The following is a 21,653-nucleotide window of genomic DNA, read 5'->3' on the forward strand; positions in this document are numbered from 1 at the left end:
CATGGAGGCCCCTGGAGCCACACATCAGTGCACAGGTGGCCCCTGTCTAGCAAAGAAGTCAGGCGTCACACAGGTAATGGCCCAGCCAGGGCTCTGACATGCAGGAACACCGCTGCAGGGCTCTGTGGCTTCTTGTTTAAACGTCACCTGATACCATAATTCTGTAGCTCTTCCTCCTTCTCCTGGTTCCTGGCAGTCACTTACTTAACCAAACCCAAAACCAAACCCATCACCGCTGAGTGGATTCCGACTCATAGAGATCCTACAGGACAGAGATAAACTGTCCCATAGAGTTTCCAAGAAGCGGCTGGTAGATTTGAACTTCCAACCTTCTGATTAAGAGCCAAGTTCTTAATCACTGTGCCTTGCTCTCATTTCCTTAAGTCGTAAAGTGGCAGTGGGCTTGAGATTTCAATGAGCCTGCTGGGAACGGGGGGCAGGAGGCACCTCATCTTCAACCGAAGGCAACCAGGAATGTTTGAGTCTCCAAGTCTGTGACACCTACTTGACCGTTCAAACTCCCCAAAGTCCTTCCCATCTATATGCCGCACCTCAGCTCTCCCTCTCTCATGTATGCTCTTTGCCTCGTTCTCTCTCCGTGTGTGTCTCTATCTGCCTCTCTCTCTCTTTCTGTCTCCCTATGTCCTTCTGTCTCTGTCTCTCTGCATCTATCTCTATCTCTCTGTCTGCCTGTCTCTCTCTGACTTTAGGCTTGTCTCTGGATAGGGCATCTTACCATGTACCTGACTCCACAAAAAATGACCTGTCAAACAAATGAAATCAGTAAACACTAAAATACCGGGTATAAGGAGAAAACTCAGCCATCTGCATTTGTGGTCATAAACATTTTAAGTGTAAATATCTATTTTGGGAACTATCTGCATGTGGGAATGTGGAAGGCAGGGTTACTTTATTTAAAGGAAAACAATAAGTACCTTAAAAAAAAATTCTAAATCTGAGATGATCAGGGACTTAGGTGCATGCAATTCCTGTAGCTACTGAAGCTTACACCTCACACCCCTAAAATGCTAGGGCCACGCTTTGGTCTTAAAAGCTAGTAACGGGCCATCTAAGACGCATCAATTGGTCTCAACCCACCTGGGGCAAAGAAGAATGAACACCACCAAAGACACAAGGAAAATATGAGCCCAAGAGACAGAAAGGGCCACATAAACCAGAGACTCCATCAACCTGAGACTGTGAGAACTAGCTGGTGCCTGGCTACCACCAATGACCACCCTGACACAGAACACAACAGAAAATCCCAGATAGAGCAGGAGAAAAGTAGGATGCAGACATCAAATTCTAGTAAGAAGACTAGACTTAATGGCCTGACTGAGACTGGAGGGCCTCCAGAAGTCATGGCCCCCAAATTCTCTGTTAGCCCAAAACTAAAACCATTCTGAAAGCCAATTCATCAGACAAAGATTCGATGGGACTATAGGACATAAAATGATACTGGTAAGGAGTGTGCTTCTTGGTTCAAGTAGACATGAGACTATGTAGGTAGCTCCTGTCTGGAGGCCAGATGAGAAGGCACAGGGGGACAGGTGTTGGTTGAATGGACATGGGAAATACAGGGTGAAGAGAAGGTGTGTGCTGTCACATTGCAAGGAGAGCAACTAGGGTCACATAACAATGTGTATATAAGTTTTTATATGAGAAATTTACTTGAATTGTAACCTGTCACTTAAACCACGATAAAAAAAAAATTACTAAAAATGAAAAAAGAAATGCTAGGGCCATGCATGAGGCTACACCTCAGGAATGGGTTAGATTATAAAAAAAAAAAAAAAGACAAAGTATTTGTAAACTGGCTATTCAAAAATGAAAACGCTGTGTTATCAGAAAATGTTGTACTTGTGGTTAAGTTCCCAGAGAAGTCCCTGAATGGGTACTTGATTCACAATAACATTAAAATAACTTCCAAAGGTTTTGGCGCTCTCATGCAAAAAGTAACAGTAGGCCCTCAAAATGGATTTGTTTCACAAATCTTGAATTCTGGTAACTTCCAAAAGGAAGCAAACAGAATGGGACAAAGAGCAGTGACTTTCTGTGAAGATTCTCAGTTGATGTGAACACCTGGACACTAACAATATAACAGCTCCCTGCTTCGTAAACTAGTCTGCGTTTCCTTTTCTTGAGAAGGTGTATCAAGACAGGAATCTTTTATGTATTACCAAACAAGCCAACCAAATCCATTGCTGTCAAGTCGATTCTGACTCATAGCAATGCTACAAGACAGAGTAGAACTGCCCCATAGGTTTTCCAAGGAGTGGCTGGTAGATTCGAACTGCCAACTTTCCGGTTAGCAGTCACAGATCTTAACCACTGCACCACCAGGGCTCCATATTACCCACAGTAAGGACTGTTGACCCACGAATTGTTAAAAACAGAGATAAACTGGAAGTTATCCTTTGTTTAGGGTGGTATATGTTGGGATCAAGGGCAGAAATATGGTTTGAGGTGAAGTACAAAGCGTCATGACCTGAAGGGTACTAGAGAAGGGCTGAGCACATGCCTCAGACGGGGACACAGGGCCAGTGCTAGCCCAGCTGCTTCTCCTTTGAACACCAGCCCACCTGTCACCAGGCCCCCAGAGGAAGAGAAGGAGCGCATGCAGAGCCTGAGTAGCTCCGGGTGACAGAGACAGTGACACACATGTTCGTGCCAAAGACTGCATGATTTAAGGGACAGGCGTCATCTTGGTTTGCCAGACCAGGCCCAGCCCACAGTGGGAGAACAGAACCTAGTCTGGAGAGGACTTCGTTCGTGGCCCCAGCAAACTCTCCTACTTCAGAACCTGCTCGACAACTCAAGAGTACATGGACAAAAAAAACCCATGCTTCCTAAATTCCTGGCGTCTTTCCAAGAGATCCAAGCCAGGTGGAGCAGGATTTACAGTTGAACAAAACCCTAAAATCTAATGAAAATTTCCCAAGTGTACTTTTTCATTATTATAGAAAATACTGCTCTAAATCACGTAATGCCTTGTCTATGCTCAGGCAACGACTTCATGTGTCTTTAGTTTTACTTACAGGAAAAAGTATACACGGTAACAGAACATAGGATGCAAAGGAAAAATCGTTTGAGAAAACTACCATAGATCCCAGCTACACAGTGGTGTGGCAGCTACGTCTTCACAGATTATTCTGCCTCCTACAGATCAAACTGGATAACTCAGGCCATTTTAAGACAACTTTTTTCATCTTAAAAATAAATTAATGTACCAGACTATCGATGATTACTATTCTTATTTTAAATAAAGCTATGGCTAAGTCCCTGAGTGGTACAAACAGTTAAGCGCCTGGCTACTAACCTAAAGGTTGGCAGTTCAAACCCACCCAGCGGCACCAGGGAAGAAAGGCCTGGTGATCTGCTTCGCCAAAGACTACAGCCAAGAAAATCCTATGCAGCAGTTCTACTCTGTAACACATGGGGTCACTATGAGTCAGAACTGACTCAACTAGCAACGGGTTTGATGTTTTGGTTATGGCTACATAGGGAATTTAACGTGAATTCCAGCTAAATGCAACAAAGTTATTACAAATGCTAATAATACCAGATGGGGTGGAGCTGATTGGAGATGTTACTCTTAAGTTGGGGAGGTACCAGAGGTATCCTCAGACAGAGCTCTGGCCTTGGAAACCACGAGCGACATCCAGTCCCAGCACACAGCCAGGGGTCTGCCCAAAAGCGGGCCTCTAGGTCTCAAATTGTGTAACTAGACAGGTACGGGGTTAAGCTGAGCCTCCTCCTTGGCCCTACTGGGCTCTCACAGGCTGTATCTATTAATACCATCAGATTACGGGGGAACAAAAAGATTACAGGGGAACAAAAAGAAACCGTGCTATACCTGAGAACATGTGATGGGGAACTACCTGCCTGAAAACTAAATATAGGGCCCAGAAACGACCATTATTTCAACAGGCAAAATAACACGTCTGTTCACCAAATGAAGGTAACTAATTGTAAGGCAGTTCTAAGGTTATGAGAAAAGTGGGACCCCTATATTTTTGGAAAGGTACAGAAACAAGGGACCAATCCCTGGAGAAGGATATCATGTTTGGTAAAGGGGAGGGCCACTGAAGGTGAGGAAGACCCTCAATGAGATGGACTGACACAATGGCAACAACAATGGACTAAAACATACCAACGACCTTGAAGATGGCGCAGGACTAGGCAACATTTCATTCTGTTATATGTGGGGTCACTATGAGTCGGAACCAGCTCAACGAAAACTAACAACAGCAATAGAGAATGAAAGCTATCCAAAAGACACCAATGACATAGCAAGGGATTACAAAGCAGATCCAGCCACGGCAGAGGCCACATACACAGAGGGTTTGCCAAGGAAAGAAAAGGGTGGACAAGAGGCTCCGGGAGGGTGAATATGACTGTAAGAGACGTGTTCCCAGTTCTGCAGAGGAAAGAAACAAAAAGTTTAAATAAAACAGCACAGATTAGAAGGGGATCGCATATTACACAACATGAAGACCTAGAATAAATTAATCAGAAAACCCATCTAAATGAATGCTCCTCTTTACAAATCTTTAAGAAAAGCACAGTTTATTTCTGTAAGTGTTTCACTGAGCTTTATCTAATGAAAGAAGACAAAAGGTCCTCTTAAAATGGTATTTAGTTCCATAACACTAAATATTTAATCAACTGGTTGGCCACCTGGCACTCGCATGGAATTCGGCAGCTCACATCTTCACTGAAGACTTTGAATAGGAACACTGAGTCTCGACTCTATTCTACCCAGCAACACAGCCTGGTGAGAGTTCATGAAGACATGATTTCCAGAAGAGAATCTACATGTAGTCCCTCCATGGGAAGGGATGTACACATCCCAAAAGGGAAACAACTGCACGCTGTCTGGCAAGCTGGAAAAGGAAGTCACAGGGAACCAAAGAGATGGCTGGCTCATGAGGTTCTTCTGGGGAGGAAAAGCACAGAGTCCTTCCTTGCGTTTTCCCAGCACTACTTCCTTAACGCTAATGGGGAGTCCCTTGCCTGAAATGCCATTTAAGCAGTAAGACGTGACAAGACATATGCTGGAGGGAGATAAGGTGCACCTCCGAAATGCATTCCGGAGAAGCGAGAACCTTCGGCTCCACTTCAATTACAGACAGATCTTTTAAAATAAAGGTGAATCTGTTTGCATATTCTGCTGGTTTGGAGGAACGGGAAGAGATCACTGGCTTTGATTTTAATAACTTTCTCATTTGCTCCATGGAGCCAACAACTAATATGGAAGTAATTCTTCAGCAGTTCAAACCCAGGACAAAGAATTCCCAAGAGAACGGTGATTGGCCAGACTTTTTTTCACACATGCTTATTTAGTTGTTGTTTTCTTTTTTTAAAACCAAGACTAAATAAGGATAGATTATACACAGCAAAATCAATTCAGAACCAGAAGAAATATGTCCACTAAAAAAGCCACACCATAATTATGGCTGATTTCTTTACACTGCTTTTGTTTTCCATCTTGGACCATCTATTTACTCTTTTCTGTGGAAATCGCAGGCTACAGGTCACACACTCTGAGATCACAGAACATTTCTCTGTATCTGGGCAGCCTACATCTAAAGTGACTTAAAGCATGTCTGGGTCTTTTTGATTTTGAATTAAGGAGAGAGGCCCTTACATATGACAACAGTTTCAGCGGTTAGGACTGGTTTCTTCTATGAACACCATAACTCTTAGCAGACTGTATTTGTCTGGCATTAGTTGTGTTTGGTCAACTTGTTTCCCAAGTTAAGTGACAAGCTATGCTGCCTTCACTACACTACCAACACCCGAACGAGTTGCTGTCAAGATGACTCCCACTCATGACGACCCCATGTGTGTCAGAGTAGAACTGTGCTCCACAGGCCTTTCAATGGGTGACCTTTTGGAAGGAGATCACCAGGCCTTTCTTCCGAGGCATCTCTAGGTGGACTCAAACTGCTAATCTTTCAAAGGTTTGTAGCCTAGCACTTAATTGTCTGTGCAACCCAAGGTCTCTCACTAGGCTAGGAACAACAGTGAGGTAAAAGACACCACAAGGCCCTCAACATACAAAGCTTACGTACAGTTAGCCAGATACAATTCTGAATAAAAAACTTTCTACTCTGAATACTGACATACGTCCAATAAGACAATCCCTGACGTATTATTCTTTAGGACATATTTTGGAGATTTACAGGAAATTTCAAACATCGGGTTAACATAAAGGTTCTTTCATCTTGCATATTGTATTCATATATAATAGGTCATCCTAATTGAAGAAACACTATAAAACTGAGTTAGGAAATGCAAACTTTTTGTTTTTTGATCAAGCATACAGACTAAAGGTGATTTTGTTTCCTTCTGAACCTCTTTTCCCACGAGCACTATTCAGACTCTCCACAGAGCTGACACGTGTTTAAAGTGTGAACAGCTGTAAACTGTAGAAGGCGAGCAAGCTCCACCAGAAGGTTCTCCCCCTCACTTCCTCAGCTAATGATTTTCCTAACATTCACCATATGAGATAGCCAACATCTAGTAGTAAACAAAGGAGAACTACTGAATAGGTTTCATCACTAACTTGTTGTTGGGTGTCATCCGGCCAATCCCAGGGCTCCTTTAATCAACCAACTAGTAAGCCAAGAAACAAGAGCAGACATTTCCTGCATTAAAATAACATAACCGGAACCTGGAAGGCATTATGCTGAGTGAAATTAGTCAGTTACAAAAGGACAAATATTGTATAAGACCACTATTATAAGAACTTGAGAAACAGTTTAAACTGAGAAGAAAACATTCTTTTGTGGTTACAAGAGAGGGGAGGGAGGGAGGGAGGGAGAGGGGTATTCACTAATTAGATAGTAGATAAGAACTACTTTAGGTGAAGGGAAAGACAGCACACAGTACAGGGGAGGTCAGCACAATTGGACTAAACCAAAAGCAAAGAAGTTTCCTGAATAAACTGAATGCTTTGAAGGCCAGCGTAGCAGGGGCAGAGGTCTGGGGACCATGGTTTCAGGAGACATCTAAGTCAAATGGCATAATAAAATCTATTAACAAAACATTTTGCATCCCACTTTGAAGAGTGGCGTCTGGGGTCTTAAACGCTAGCAAGCAGCCATCTAAGATGCATCAGTTGGTCTCAACTCACCTGGCTCAAAGGAGAATGAAGAACACCAAGGACACAAGGTGATTACGAGCCCAAGAGACAGAAAGGGCCACATGAACCAGTGACTACATCATCCTGAGACCAGAAGAACTAGATGGTGCCTGGCTACAACCAATGACTGCCCTGACAGGGAACACAACAGAGAATCCCTGAGGGAGCAGGAGAGCAGTGGGATGCAGACCCCAAATTCTCATAAGACCAGACTTAATGGTCTGACTGAGACTAGAAAGATCCCAGTGGTCATGGCCCCTAGACCTTCTGTTGCCCCAGGACAGGAACCATTCCCGAAGCCAACTCTTCAGACATGGATTGGACTGGACAATAGGTTGGAGAGGGATGCTGGTAAGGAGTGAGCTTCTTGGATCAGGTGGACACTTGAGACTATGTTGGCATCTCCTGCTTGAAGCGGAGATGAGAGGGTGGAGGGGGTTAGAAGCTGGCGAAAAGGACACAAAAACAGAGAGTAGAGGGAGAGAGCAGGCCGTCTCATTAGGGGGAGAGTAATTGGGAGTGTGTAGCAAGGTGTATATGGGTTTTTGTGTGAGAGACTGACTTGATTTGTAAACTTTCACTTAAAGCACAATAAAAATTATTTAAAAAAAAAAAAACATAACCGACCAGGAAAGGATTTACCCACAAGATAAAATACAGCACGCCCAGTTAATCTGAATTTCAGGTAAAACAACACATAATTTTTTAGCATAAGTATATCCCAAATATTGATTAGGACAAACTCATGCTTAAAAAAAAAAAAAATTTTCACTGTTTATCTGAAATCCCAATGTGACTCAAGTATCCTGCATTTTTATTGACTAAATCTAGAAGCCCTGACTTGTCCTCATCTAAAACAAACACATTATCTGACTGAGCTGCTTTAAACAAAGTATTCTGTGAACCTGACACACAGGCCAAAAAATACGTAAGTGCTGATGTAAACACCTAAACATTATGTACGAGGAGGAAAACCGTGTGTCACCGAGAGGCAGTATCATTAACGGACTGGGCAGAGTAGAATGTATTTGTGGAAAATGGAAAAAGGTTAGGAGGAGAAGCTAGCACTACCTTCAAAAGACCCAAAACACAAGGGTCCTTTAGAAGCAGTGCTGGCCTGGGCTGGGGCCTTGGAGTCCGATTCCTCAACAAGGATTTTGGACGGCTGTGATCACTAAGAGTTCCTTCCATGAAAGCATTTTGTTCTAGGCCATTCAAATCTCTCACCTTCTAGTATTCGAGAAACTCAGAGATGCACTGCATGTATTTAATAACAATTCTGGTTTTAAAAAAATCTGCTTTAGGGAACACCCTTCCCCACCCCACCTCACTCCACACACAAAAATACCTAAATTATCTATCCTGATAGTCAATCAGGAACAACCCCGTTTTCAAGAGAAAAATACGCTAAGTTCAGGAGTCCCTGGGTGGCGCAAATGGTTAACAGCTCAGCTGCTAACCAAAAGGTTGGAGGTCCTCGTCTACCCAGAGACATGTCAGAAGGCCTGGTGATCTACTTCCAAAAAACCCGCCATTGAAAACCCCATAGAGCACAGTTCTACTCTAATACACATGGGGTCGTTATGAGTCAGAATCAACTTGTGGCAACTGACTTCACTTCACTGTGGTACATGAAGATTTAGATGAAATATGGGGAAAGTGCCTAGCATATGGAAATGTAGTATATAATGAAATTGATATTTCAAACCAATGGAGAAAGGACTAACTTGAAAAAATTACTTTGCAACAACTAGGTATCAATAATGGGAAAATTTAAAACATTTCACATAATACATTTTTTTAAAAGCCCACATTGATTAAAGCAATGTGAACTAAAGCAGATGCAATAAATCAAACTTGATTTATTCAATAAAAATATTTTAATAGTAATGTAGGGAATGTCTAGGTTGTGTGCAAAAAGAGAAACCATAAAAGAAAAGTTTGGCAAGTCTGACTTTTTAGAACTTCTACAATAAAAGACTTCATAAATGAACTAGAAAGTCAAATGGAAAACTGGGAGAAAAGTATCCGAAGCACACATAACAAAAAATTCATATCCACAATATATAAAGAACTCTTAGAAATAAATAAAAGGAAAAACAAACACATTAGAAAAATGTGACAAGCGCATGAACAGTGAAATCACAGAACAAAAATGGTTCTGGGGTCTTAAAAGCCTGTGAGCCGCCATCTGAGATAGTCCACTGATCTCACCCCTTCAGGAGCAAAGGAGAATGAAGAAAACTAAAGACATAAGAGAAAAATTACTCCAAAGGAATGATGGACCACAACTACCACAGCCTCCACCAGTCTGACTCCAATACAACTAGATGGTGACTGGCTACCACCAGCTGACTGGCTACTCTGACAGGGATCAATGATAGAGGTCCTGGAAAGAGCTGGAGAAAAATGTAGAACAAAATTCTAAATCACAACAAAAGACCAGATTTACTGGCTTAACAGAGACTGGAGAAACCCTTAGGGTATGGCCCCCCAGACACCCTTTTGGCTCGGTAATGAAGTCACTCCTTAGGCTCACCCTTCATTCAAAGATTAGATGGGCCCGTAACACAAAACAAGACTAAAGGGAGCACAACAACCCAGGGGCAAGGACTAGAAGGCAGGAGAGGACAGGGAAGCTGGTAACAGGGAACCCAAGGTCGAGAATGGAGAGTGTTGACATGTTGTGGGGTTGTTTAACAATGCCATAAAACAGTATGTGTACTGTTTAGCGAGAAGTTAGTCTGTTCTGTAAACCTTCACCTACAGCACAATTTAAAAAAATACACAAACACAAATGGCCAGTAAACATAAAAATATACTTACTCTCACAAATCAGAAAAACAATAGTTAAAATAAAAATATGCCATTTTCTTCTTTCAGAGAAGCAGAATTGAGAAAATTGGTAAAACTCAGAATTACTGAAGGTATAAGAAAATGGACATGTGCAAAAGCTGCTGGTGGATATGAAACTTATTGTAACCTATTTGGCTGGTTGATATGAAAATTATTGTAACTTATTTGGCAGTGTCTACCAAAATATAAAACATGCATACCTTTCAAACCAGCAATTTCACTTAAAAAAATCTACTATGAATACTACTAAGTGTTCTCAATGGTATACATTACCGGCATATTTACTCCAGCACTGTGTGCAATGAAAAGCTGGAAAAGACCTGAATGTCTATCAATAGGTAGATAAACTATGATCACATTATAATGTGGCTGTTGGGTGCCGCTGAGTCTATTCCAACTCATAGAGACTCCATGCGAGAGTAGAACTGCCCCATAGGGTTTCCTAAGCTGTAATCTTTATGGGTCTTTCTCTCACTGAGCTGCTAGGTGGGTTCGAACCCTGGACCTTTTGGTTAGCAGCCAAGTGCTTAACTGTGGCACCACCACAGTTATATAATCTTCTATATAATCTGAATTGTTCACAATTAGCACGTGCTCATGAAACACTAGTAAATTTCTAAAGAATAAGAATTCTAGAAGTAACAGCATGCTCATTAAATATTCGTTCCTGTATCTTTCTCCTCTGCTCCAGTAGCTCTGCCATAAACAATGCCGGGATCAGACAAGTTCAGTTTCCAAGGAAGTTCCTGTGAGAATGCAGCTGTGGAGGGGAATCGGACAATAGAGGCCCAGATCCAGCAAGAGTAGGCATCCCCCTGATAACAGAGGACGTTAAGCAAGACATTAAATATCCCTAGTGGTTTGACAAAGGAGTCCTGGTGGCACAGCAGTTAAGTGCTCAGCGGCTGACCAAAGGGTCGGCAGTTCAAACCTATCAGCTGCTTCTAAGGAGCAGGATGTGGCAGTCTACTTCTGTGAAGATTTACAGCCTTGGAAGCCCTATGGGGGCAGTTCTACCCTTTTTTATAGGGTTGCTATGAGTCTGAATTGACTTGACAGCAGTGGATTTGGTTTTTTGGAATCCTAATGGGAGCAGATAGCCAGGTCTTTTTCCCACAGAGCGGGTGTTGAATTTGAACCGCCAACCCTTCAGTTAGCAGCCAAGTGCTGAACCACTGTGCCGCCAGGGCTCCTTTTTCAAACTACTAGGAACACTGAACATCATCTGTGATCAACAGAATGCCTACTCTTGCTCAGTCTGTGTCTCTGTTATCAGATTCTCCTCCACAGCTTCTTTCTCACCATGAACTGCATGGGTTCTGTTTTGTGGGAGCCCTCTGGCTTGTTCTGCTTGGCCTTGACCATATGACAGCCGGTGTCCTTATAACAGAGCACTTAACACTTCTTCATGATGGAGCCATGGTGGCATTTCCAGGAGCAGTAGATTGATCTCTGTGTGGAGATTTACTAGATATCATTCAGCACCCAAGACAAGCCACTGATATGATGAAGGAACCGCCAGAGTCACATAAAGGGGACTATCTAGTCCCCATAGGGTCGCTATGAGTCGGAATCAACTCGACGGCAGTGGGTTTTTGGGGTTAAAGGAGTACCCTATTTGTCTGGCTTTTTAACGATTCTGCAAGCTTCTGTTTGATAGAGGGGTCTCCATACCACCTACACCCCCTCAGCATCATTAGTTTCCACAGTGCTGTCCCTGAGTATTAAGGAGCCCTGGTGGTGCAGTGGTTTAGCGCTCAACTGCTAACTGAAAGGTGGGCCGTTCGAACCCACATCAGCAGCTCTGTGGGAGAAAGATGTGGCAGTCTGCTTCTGTAAAGATTAAAAAAACATTTGGAAACTCCATAGGTAGTTCCACTCTGTCCTATAGGGCCGCCATGAGTCAGCATCGACACGACAGCAACAGGTTTGGTATTTTTGGTCTCCAAGTATTAGTCTTTCACACTTAATTGTTCCCAGATGTGGCTTTTCCTTCCCCAGTAAAGTTCCATTTTGTTATTTCCTGTCAACACTTTGAACTTCCCTTGGTCTTATTTTATTAGTTCTCTCTCCTCCCTGGTACACAACCCCCTCCTTTGTTGTATCATGTGCTCGCTCTTGGATGGGACCAATGATGAAACACTTTGTTCAGACAAAATTCCTCCTGACCTGACCACACTTCTGTCTGAGGAAACCCCCTTGGCATGTCTGGGGCTCCAGCAGCTCATGAGATGTGTAACAGGTCTCCAGTGTCCCCCTTCGGGGACAAAGGAGAGCATGCTTTCTGTGAAGTTACTTCTGCTCTGAATTAAACTCTAAGAATAAGTCATGTAGAAAAGCTTCCCCACACCCAGCAGGCCCAGCCGCCATGTGCAAATACCAACCCCAACTTCCACATTCCTACTTTTGTTGGCTGGACACACCCTAAATCCTGCATCAACGGGTGAATGTATAAAAACATTTCTCCCTAAGCAGTCCTAATTATGGCCCTGCTCTCCTGAAAAGAAGAAGAAAGGCTAGTTAACTCTTTTGCCTCACTGCCTGACTTCAGTGTGGCCCTGCTCCTCGCACACCTCAGAAATGTGTACGCTGGGTCAGGCTCCAAGCATGTGCTCAGCTAACACATCAAGGGAGAAAGCAAGAACAGAAATGTTAGGAAATGGAAGGCTTTCTGAAGGTAAATCCACGCCTTTAAACATAATTAACTTCCCTTTCCTCGACCATATTTTTTTTCTTCTGAAGACTCCTCATTCCTTCAAGCTACATACAATCCTACAGCCTTTCTTCTAGGCACTTTTCTACACTATTAGACTGAACCATATAATCGCTATTTTTTGCCAGTCAAAAGCAGTAGGACATGAGCAATAATTCCATACCAATTGATCTAAAACTTGAGGGTTTTACTTTCTATTAACCACTGGCCATTGAGGCGGCTCCGACTCACGGCGACCTCATGTGTGTCAGAAGAGAACTGTGTTCCCTAAGGTTTTCAATGGCTGATATTTCAGAAGTAGATCGCCAGACCTTTCTCCCAAGGCACCTCTGGGTGGACTCAAATCTTCAACCTTTCGGTCAGGAGCTGAGCATGTTAACCGTTTCAAATGCCCAGGGACTCCTTAATTTCTAAAGTATCCAAAGATAAACAGAGAAGAAGCTCTACGGAATACAGACTGGATGTGATAAGAGATGTTCACATAACAAGAAAGGACCATAAATTGGGGTAGTCGAATTATTTTAACTTAAATGATATGTAGATAAGTGCTCCTCATGGGCTCCTGACTGATCGGCACTGAAGGCACATTTCACTGTTTGTGACCAATTCCACCCCCAGGCAAACCAGCAGGAAGGGGCTCGTCCCCATGGCCTGAGCCCTGGGACAGTCACTCACCCAGATGAAGTAAATCCTTCAAAGCCGCCTCTAGGTCACTCTGCGCTTCCCCTATCCATGACTTCCTGTAGATGCTTTCTGATCAGAATTATGTCCTCTCCTGTGCACTTGAGGTTCATGTGTTTACTTGTGATGCAAGGCTCAGTGTTCCTAAGCACTGACTTCTAAGCTCCCTAATTCTATTACATGCTTGGAAATAGTGATGTTATAAACTTCAGTTACATACCCTTTCAACTCTCCTGTTCCTCAATGAAAAGGATTCATTTTTTATGAACTTTCTATCAATGCCACGTCACCTTCTCCATTTAGAAGTAAATCTGCCTCAGGAAAAAACTCATTGACCTCAAGTCGATTCTGACTCATAGCGACCCTAAAGGACAGAGTAGAACTGCCCCCACAGTTTCTAAGGAGTGCCTGGTGGATTCAAACTGCTGACCTTTTGGTTAGCAGCTGTAGCACTTAACCACTACGCCACCAGGGTTTCTACCTCAGGAGGGTACTTCAATTGCTGAACTTTATTCACAACTTTGCTCTTCTATTTTAATACCAAGGACGACTGGGACCATGCCTTGGGCAGAAGTAGTGGCATGACTCTCACAACTTTCCAAAGTGGCAGACAGCAACGCTCAGCAGACATCTGCGTGTTCCGCTACAAAAATAAGTGTCAGTTAGTCTGATCCCAGAACAGCATTCAAATCAACTCCTGGATGTCAAAAAACCTCGAGTGAAATTATGGCACGGTAGTCATTTACTGGAAAGTTCACAAAGACCTGAATCCCGATTTCAACTTTGTCAAAAGTGGTCGGATTCATTCTCCTGAGAACTACTTTTATATTCTGTCCCTTTGGGTTTTAATGTCTACATATTTGCTCTAACAAATTTAAGCAGTCACCTCAGCAAAGTTCTATGAGAATTTAAAATAAGAAATGTTTAAAGATCTAAGTAATCTGTTCAATAACAGGTAAGGCAAGCATTTTCCAAAACTGTCTTCCATTATTAAAAGAAAGGCAGCTGCAGATCAAAACAAAGGATTCCACGTACCAGTCTCTTTGAGTTGGAATTGTCTCGATGGCAACAGGTTTATTTTGGTTTTGTTTCTTTCCCAAAGTAGTTGCTTCAAAGGCCTTAGCATATCCTACACACGGGACTTTTCAGAGTAGCTAACTCGACATATCATGGGTTTCTCTCCTTAAAGAGCACCATGAGCCAGCAATCTAATGGTACACTAGGCCTTCACAGGTGCCTGCTATGATTAAAATGCTTGTGTGTTGCCCTTAGGATTACAAAAGTGACCTCCGTAGACCCACAGAGCTTTCCAAAGTCTTGCTCCACTGACACACCATGAATGCCTTTCTCTGGTCTCTCAGTAAGGGATACCGCTGTGTTGTCAACTTTTTGTTAAATTCAATTACGATGTATCATCTTGTTATAGAAACATCTGAGGCATCTATTAAGTTCCTCAAAAAATAAATTCCACATCGAGAAAACACATGTAATCTTCCCAAAGAACTAAACGATAATCCCCAAGATTTAATGAACCAGAAGGAAAAAGTATACTTCAATGTAGAGCAAAAACAATGCGATCTTTCCAACTCTGGCTTTCAAAAGCACTACTTGACTAGCTTATTACCAATCACCTGGCTGTTTTCATAATGGATGCAAGCAGGAGCTTTTCCAAATACGAAAAATGAGTCCTCAAAGTGGGGGGTGGGGGGGGCGGGATTTAGAGCCTTCCTAGTATTTTATTCAATGTGCTCCAAAAAGGTAGGCATGGTATTATTGGATGTAACCAGTAAAATATATAATTATAAAAAGAAAACCAAGAATTAAAAAAAAAAAACAAAAAAAACCAGGGGTCACAAATGATCCACCAGGTTTCACATCACAAATCGTTAGGGGAATATAACTGTGCTCAGTGCCTCAGCACTGCACATTCAGGAAACAGAATGTTCTCCTGCCTTCTCCCCCCGCCCCAATACTAAAGACTAAGAAATGAAACACACGATATGGATTGATGTACTGTGTTATCTTTACCCATTTGCTGTAAATACCCTTTTAAACATACATGTATAGGTTGAATGGGTTTCTCTAACGGATTTGAGAAACCGCTTTTCTACATTTTCGTTGATCCAGTAAGTATTTCAGCCTAGTACACTATCAAATAATAGTTATAAACCTGTAAAGATTAAAAGGTTTTGCAGTGATTTGGCTAAATCTCTGATAGGGAAAAACGTTACAGGTTATTTTTTGTTTTGTTTTGAAAAGGTGCACAAGGGTTGTTTTCCTCACCCCAGAATATAAATAACCCTGCAGAATCACTTTGGTTTCTATCATTCTTGAACTTGCAGGTAAAAACAATACCCATTAACTGGTTTGCAAGGAGGAAAAAACCACCCTGGCTATGAGGAGAAAGTTCGAAGTTCCATAACGAAAATATCATCTTACACTGACAAGAGCTACCCAAACCAAATATTAATGAACAAAAATTCAAAATTATGATTTCTAAATTAAAAAGTGTAACCTAGGAAAATTATGAAAACAAAGTCGACTAGCTTCTTTAAATATGTACATGCCTGCTATTTGGAAGGTGACTGGTTCCAATTAACCATTTCTGTACATTCAGGGTTGCCTGAATCCAAGGAGATTTATTATGACCGCGCCCCAATCTGAAGTTACTCCTTACCTGTCTGTGTGGTATTCAGGAGAACAGCAGAGGTAAGTGTGTGTGGAGAGGAGAGGGTTATAAAATGAAAAAATTAAAGGAAAAGAGGAGCAGACCTCCGCGCGGATCACGTGTTCTTTGCTCAAAAGTACGCATGCCCAGGAAAGACCACCAGCTGAAGGCCAAAGGGGCTAATTTATGCAAACAGGTGTGGCTAATAGAATGATAGGGAAGAAAAATGGCAGGTGTGCGTATACGCCCAACAGTCAGTGCTCCAGCATAGGGCCAACTGCACATAAGCTGCCTGGTGCCACCCGGGTGTGGAATTACCGAAGCACAGAACTACCCAGGCAAGGGACCACCTGGGTGCAGGGCTAGCTGACTGCAGGTAACCTGGATGTGCAACACCTGGGCTTGGGGCCACTTGGTGTAGGCTATCTGGATTTGGAACACCTGAGTGCCAACTACCAGGACACAGGCTACCTGGACATGAGCACCAGCTGGGCAATGAATGGGATGTATGGCAGCTACCCGGGCATGGGGCTACCTGGACACAGCACCACTGGGCACAGGACCTGGGAGCTTCCTGGGTGTGGGTTACCTGAATGTGGAGTACCTGGATGGGGCACTACCTGAAAGCACGGTACCCGGACATGGGGCTACCTGGATGCAGGTACCTGGATGTGTGTCTACCTGGGCACAATGCCACCTGGACACAAGACCAACAGAACAGGGAGCTACCTGGATGCGGGCTACCAGGATACCATGCCACCTAGGTGTGGAACCACAGCATCAGGGGGCTACCTGCGTGTGGGCTACCTGAGCATGGGGCTACCTGGATGTGAGGTACATTGGCATTGGACTTCCTGGGCACAGCACCACCCAGGTGCAAGACCACCAAGGCAGGGAGCTACCTGAACGAGAGGTATGAGATCATGGGGCTACCCGTGCATGGCATCACCCGGGTAGGGGACCACTGGGGCAGGAAGCTACCTGGGTACGTGGCCGTGAGACTACCAGAGTGCGGCGTCAGCCAGGCGCGGGACCACCCAGGCAGGCCGCTACCTGTGCGCAGGCTACCTGGGCATGAGGCTACCTAGGCGCGGCCCCACCTGGACGCCGGCGCGCTGCCTCACCTGGCGCAGGCCCTGGCGCGCCCTCCTCGCCGCTGTCATCGGCGGCCTCATCGGCCAGGCCGGAACCCGGGGAGTCGTCGGCTGCGCTGGCCGAGCCGGGGCTGCTAGGCCCGCTGGCCGAGTCGCCCTCGCTGAGTGAGCCGCAGCGAGCACGCGCGGCGGGGCTGGGCTCGGGGTGGCCGTGAGCGGCACGGCGCGCACGGCGGTGCACGCGCGAGTGCAGCACCATCTGGTGGTAGGTGCGGAAGATCTTGCCGCACTCGAAGCACTCGGACGACTTGCTCTGCGCCGCGGCGCGCCGGCCCTGACGCGAGGCCGGCCGGTAGTCGAGGTCGGCGGGCAGCACGGCGCCGGCCTCCCCCGGGCCACCAGCCCTCTTGCGAGGGTGTCCGGGCGCGGTGGGTGCGGCGGGATCGCGCTTGCGCTTGTCGGGGCTGACCAGCACGAACTCGCGGCGTGCGCGCTCCACGGCCACGTCGGTGCTGCCTACAGCCTCGTCCCAGGCGCCATATTTGAGGTACTCGGCCGGCTCGGCCACCTTGCCGCGCGTGGCCAGCTGCCAGGCCTGGTAGCTGCTGACCGGGTCCAGCTCAGCCACCCTGCGTCCGGCTGTGGCGCCCCGCGCGTCGCCCCGGCCCGCGGGCCGCAGGCTCAGGCACTGGAGGAAACGCTGTTGCGCATCTGCCGGGCCCTCCTCAGCGCCCTGCGCGCGCCCCACCTCCGCACGCCGGTGCACTGCATTATGGGCGCTCAAGCTGTCCAGGTTTGTAAACAGGTTCCCGCACTTGGTGCAAACCTCGTAGAGGGACAGGCCGGTGACGATGGTCTCTTCCTGCACCACGTTGTTGATGGTGGCGATGGGGTCTAGCTCGCTCCGTAGCCTGTTCTTGCTTGCCCCCTTGGGGCCATGCGCCTTCATGTGGTTCTTGAGGAACCAGGGCTCCTTGAAGCGGCGGCCGCAGATGTGGCAACCATGGTCGAAGGAGCCGCGGTGCTTCTTCATGTGCGCCTTCAGAAACCAGGTCTGGCTAAAGGCCTGGCCACACACTTCGCACGGGAACTCTCCGGCTGGCAGCTCGCTCCTGCCGTTCTCTACAGCTGTGTCGGCACTCCCACCGTTAGGCACCTGTGCCGTGATGTGGTCCTTCTCGATGTGGCTCAGCAGCGACTCCTCGCGCAGCGTCATGTAGCTGCAGAGCCGGCACTTGAAGGGCTTGTGGGCCTGCTGCAGGTGCTGCTCTAGACCCCGCTTGCGCTCAAAAGCGCTCTTGCAGAAGGGGCACTGCGAGACCGCTGCGCAGGCTGGGCCCTCCTCGCCGCCACCCCCGGCCGCATCCACCTCCTTGCGGCTGCTCCTCAGCAGGATCTTGCCACCGTCCCCTGGCGAGGCCCCATTCAGGATCTTGTTGCAGGCAGAGGTGCTCTTTGTGGGGCTAGTGCAGCCGTCCAGGCCCTCGGACACCCGAAGCTCACCCAGCGGGGCCTCACCCACCTCTGGCTCGTGTCCCTGCACCAGGGTTCCTGTCCGGTGGCTCCGAATGTGAATCTTGAGGTTGCCCTTCTGGGAGGCCCTGTGGTCACAGTAGGGACACTTGTATGGCTTTTCCCCAGTGTGCTTGCGCATGTGCTGTGACAGGGAGCTCTGGAAGGGGAAGCTCTTGCCGCAGATGCAACAGCTGTGGCATACCGTCTTGTCCCCATCCACCTCGGGGCCCCGCCGCAGCTCCATCTCAGCATCTCTGTTCCTATCCATCGGGTTGGTTACAAGGGCATGAGCTGAAGCTGGAGAGGGCAGGTCTGTCCACAGAGGGTGGGAGCTTCCTCAGGCACTCCTGCAGTGACCAGCCCTATCTCTCCATTTTCTGACGGGGCTTTGCGTCCCAGCTGACAGAGGAATGCCTTATGTGGCTGCGTTCCAGCATATTCTAAGTGGAGAGCATGGCCAATGGCAATGAGCACCTAGAAGAGAAGAGATGAAAGTCAGATGAGCAAAACTTCCATGCCAACACAGACATACCACCACCTAGGGACAGGAAGCCATCCTGGCCTCTTACGAACTCTGCCCCATCTTAGTCATGACCAGAAGTTATGTTCTCACACACACTATGATGTGGACAAACCTCGAAAACATCATGCTGAGCAAAATAAGGCAGACATCAAAGGGCAAACATTGCACGATCCCATTTATATGAGATATCTATGCAATGGTAGTTTATGTGTCACCTTGACTAGGCTATGGTTCCCAGTGGTTTGGCCAAACACTGGTCTAGTTGCTGTTCCATAATGTAATGTAATCATTTTCCATAATGCAATCTAATGTGATGTGATCTATCAACTGAGAAGGGAGTTTCCCTAGGGTATGTCCTGCCTCCAGACATAAATGAGACATTTTGGCAGAACTCACTCTCCTCATCACCTGCCCTATATAGCTTGGACTTGCCAGCCCCCAAAACTGTGTGAGCCATTTCCTAAGTAAATCAACCAATCTCTTGATCCATTTGTTTATCTATATATCGCTGGTTCCGTTTCTCTAGAGAATGCTAAGACAGTCTAGAATAGGAAAATGCATAGAAAGTAGATAAGTAGTTACCAGGAGCAGCTGGAAGGGGGTAAGTGGGAGTTACCACTTAACAGGTACTAAATTTCTGTTAAGGGTGAAGAAAAAGTTTTGAAGTGGATAGTAGTGATGGCTACACATAGTGAATGTTATCAGTGCCACTGCACTGTACACTTAAAAATGATTAGAATGGTATATTTTGTCATATCTTTTACAACAGTAAAATTTATATATATAAATCCCAGTATGGATAAAAGAAATGAGACATCATCGCTTCAAATAAATAGACAAGTAGCTGTTTTTTTAATCAGTTTAAAAATTGTAGATGATTAAAATATTTGCATGCTAAATAACTATAAATGATTGTGTACTAAGATAATTTCTCAGCCAGAAAGATCATTAGGGAAATACTGTGGGGGTGGAGTTTGTGGGAGTGAGAGACACACACTCCATATAGGCCATGGGATTTGGGTGTATGTGGGAAAGGGATGGAGAAACCAAGCTAGGAGGAGGACTCATCCAAGCAGAGGCAGGGATCATGGTCCAAGGAAACATGTGCTGCAAAGGCACTTCACAAGTGTTAAAGGCATTTCCAGGTACGCTCCAGTGCCTAGACAGTAAGAAGATGAGTCTTCAGTGAGAACGCAGATTCTTTAATAAAGGAGACGCAGCACCATGCACAGAGGAAGGAGGCAAGTCCATGGAAGGCCTGTCGTGAACTGGCCGCTAACCACTCTGGGAGGTCCTCTGCCAAAATCAAAAAAAAAAAAACAAAAAACATTGCTGTAGAGTCGATTCCAACTCATAGAGACCCTATAGGACAGAGTAGAACTGCCCTGTAGAGTTTCCAAGGAGCGCCTGGCAGATTCAAACCGCCGACCTTTTGGTTAGCAGCTGTAGCTCTTAACCACTGCACCACCAGGGTTTCCGTGAGTCCTCCCTTCCCCCCAAAATGTTAAAATTGTATAATACACAAAAGTATGAATGGAATATACTATAGTTAACTTAGTGACCTAATCTGAGTATAAAATCTTACAAGTTTAAAGAACCACACAGAAATAAGTTTACAGGGGAAAAAAAAAACTCTCAACCCTGAAGCCCTGGAAATCGGTAGTTCCAGGGCAAATTTTACAGATGCCACTGGACTCCTGGTTTGTTTTCACAAAAGATGTTACATGAAGAAACAGTTCTCGAATTCAAGTTACTACACAAAGCCAAACATATTAGCCGAAAGGCAAGATCTAGAGGGTAAAAGCACTTGAAAATTGAGCATCGTAAGAGGCAGCCCACAGATTCACCTTGAATCACCACTGATCATTTCAAGGGAGAAGACGACCAGGTCATTAAAAGCTCTAGGGCTAGACTGTTCTTCCCCTGTGCTGCTGTTGATCTTGCTGTGTGCTCATGAGTTAATTTTGACTCACAGAGACACCATGTGACAGTAGAACTGCCCCATAGGGTTTTCTTGGCTGTAATCTTTATGGGAGCAGGTCACCAGGCCTTCCTCCCAAGAAGCTGCTGGGTAGGTTCAAACTGCCAACCTTTCAGTTAGCAGCCGAGTGCTCAACAGTTGTGCCACCAGGGCTCCTTTACTCCTGAGCTATACCCTGGTATTTTCCCATCTCCCAGGCACCATCTAAAAGCAGTGAGCTGACTCCCAGACAGCTCCATTCCCTCGACACAGACCTGGGGTCTCAGCAGCACAGTGGATGGAAAGGGTGACATGTGGGAACCAGGAGAGCCGGCCTCAGTCCATGGTTCTTCCCCCGCTAACCAGGCATGCCTAATCACATTCCTTCACATCCTACGCTCAGCCTCCTCATCCTAAAATGGATGGGGGATTCTGAGGGGTCCGTGGAAGTGGGTCCCCAAATCCTCTTCTAAGAGGAGGCTGTTTTTTGCCC

General features: G+C 45.5%; 1 protein-coding gene across 7 annotated transcripts in view; it reads right to left on the minus strand.

The window, feature by feature from the left end:
* ZNF516 (zinc finger protein 516) overlaps positions 1-21,653 on the minus strand; it is a 128,301-nt gene that overhangs the window by 48,084 nt on the left and 58,564 nt on the right. For all 7 annotated transcript variants that reach the window (XM_049899977.1, XM_049899978.1, XM_049899976.1 and 4 more), the window contains exon 2: positions 17,193-19,151. In XM_049899977.1, coding sequence (XP_049755934.1) covers positions 17,193-18,945 — 1,753 coding nt within the window. In that variant the 5' untranslated portion in view covers positions 18,946-19,151. The remainder of the gene's footprint in view (positions 1-17,192; positions 19,152-21,653) is intronic.

This window comes from Elephas maximus, chromosome 11, assembly GCF_024166365.1.
Source record: "Elephas maximus indicus isolate mEleMax1 chromosome 11, mEleMax1 primary haplotype, whole genome shotgun sequence".
Classification (NCBI taxonomy): Eukaryota; Metazoa; Chordata; class Mammalia; order Proboscidea; family Elephantidae; genus Elephas; species Elephas maximus.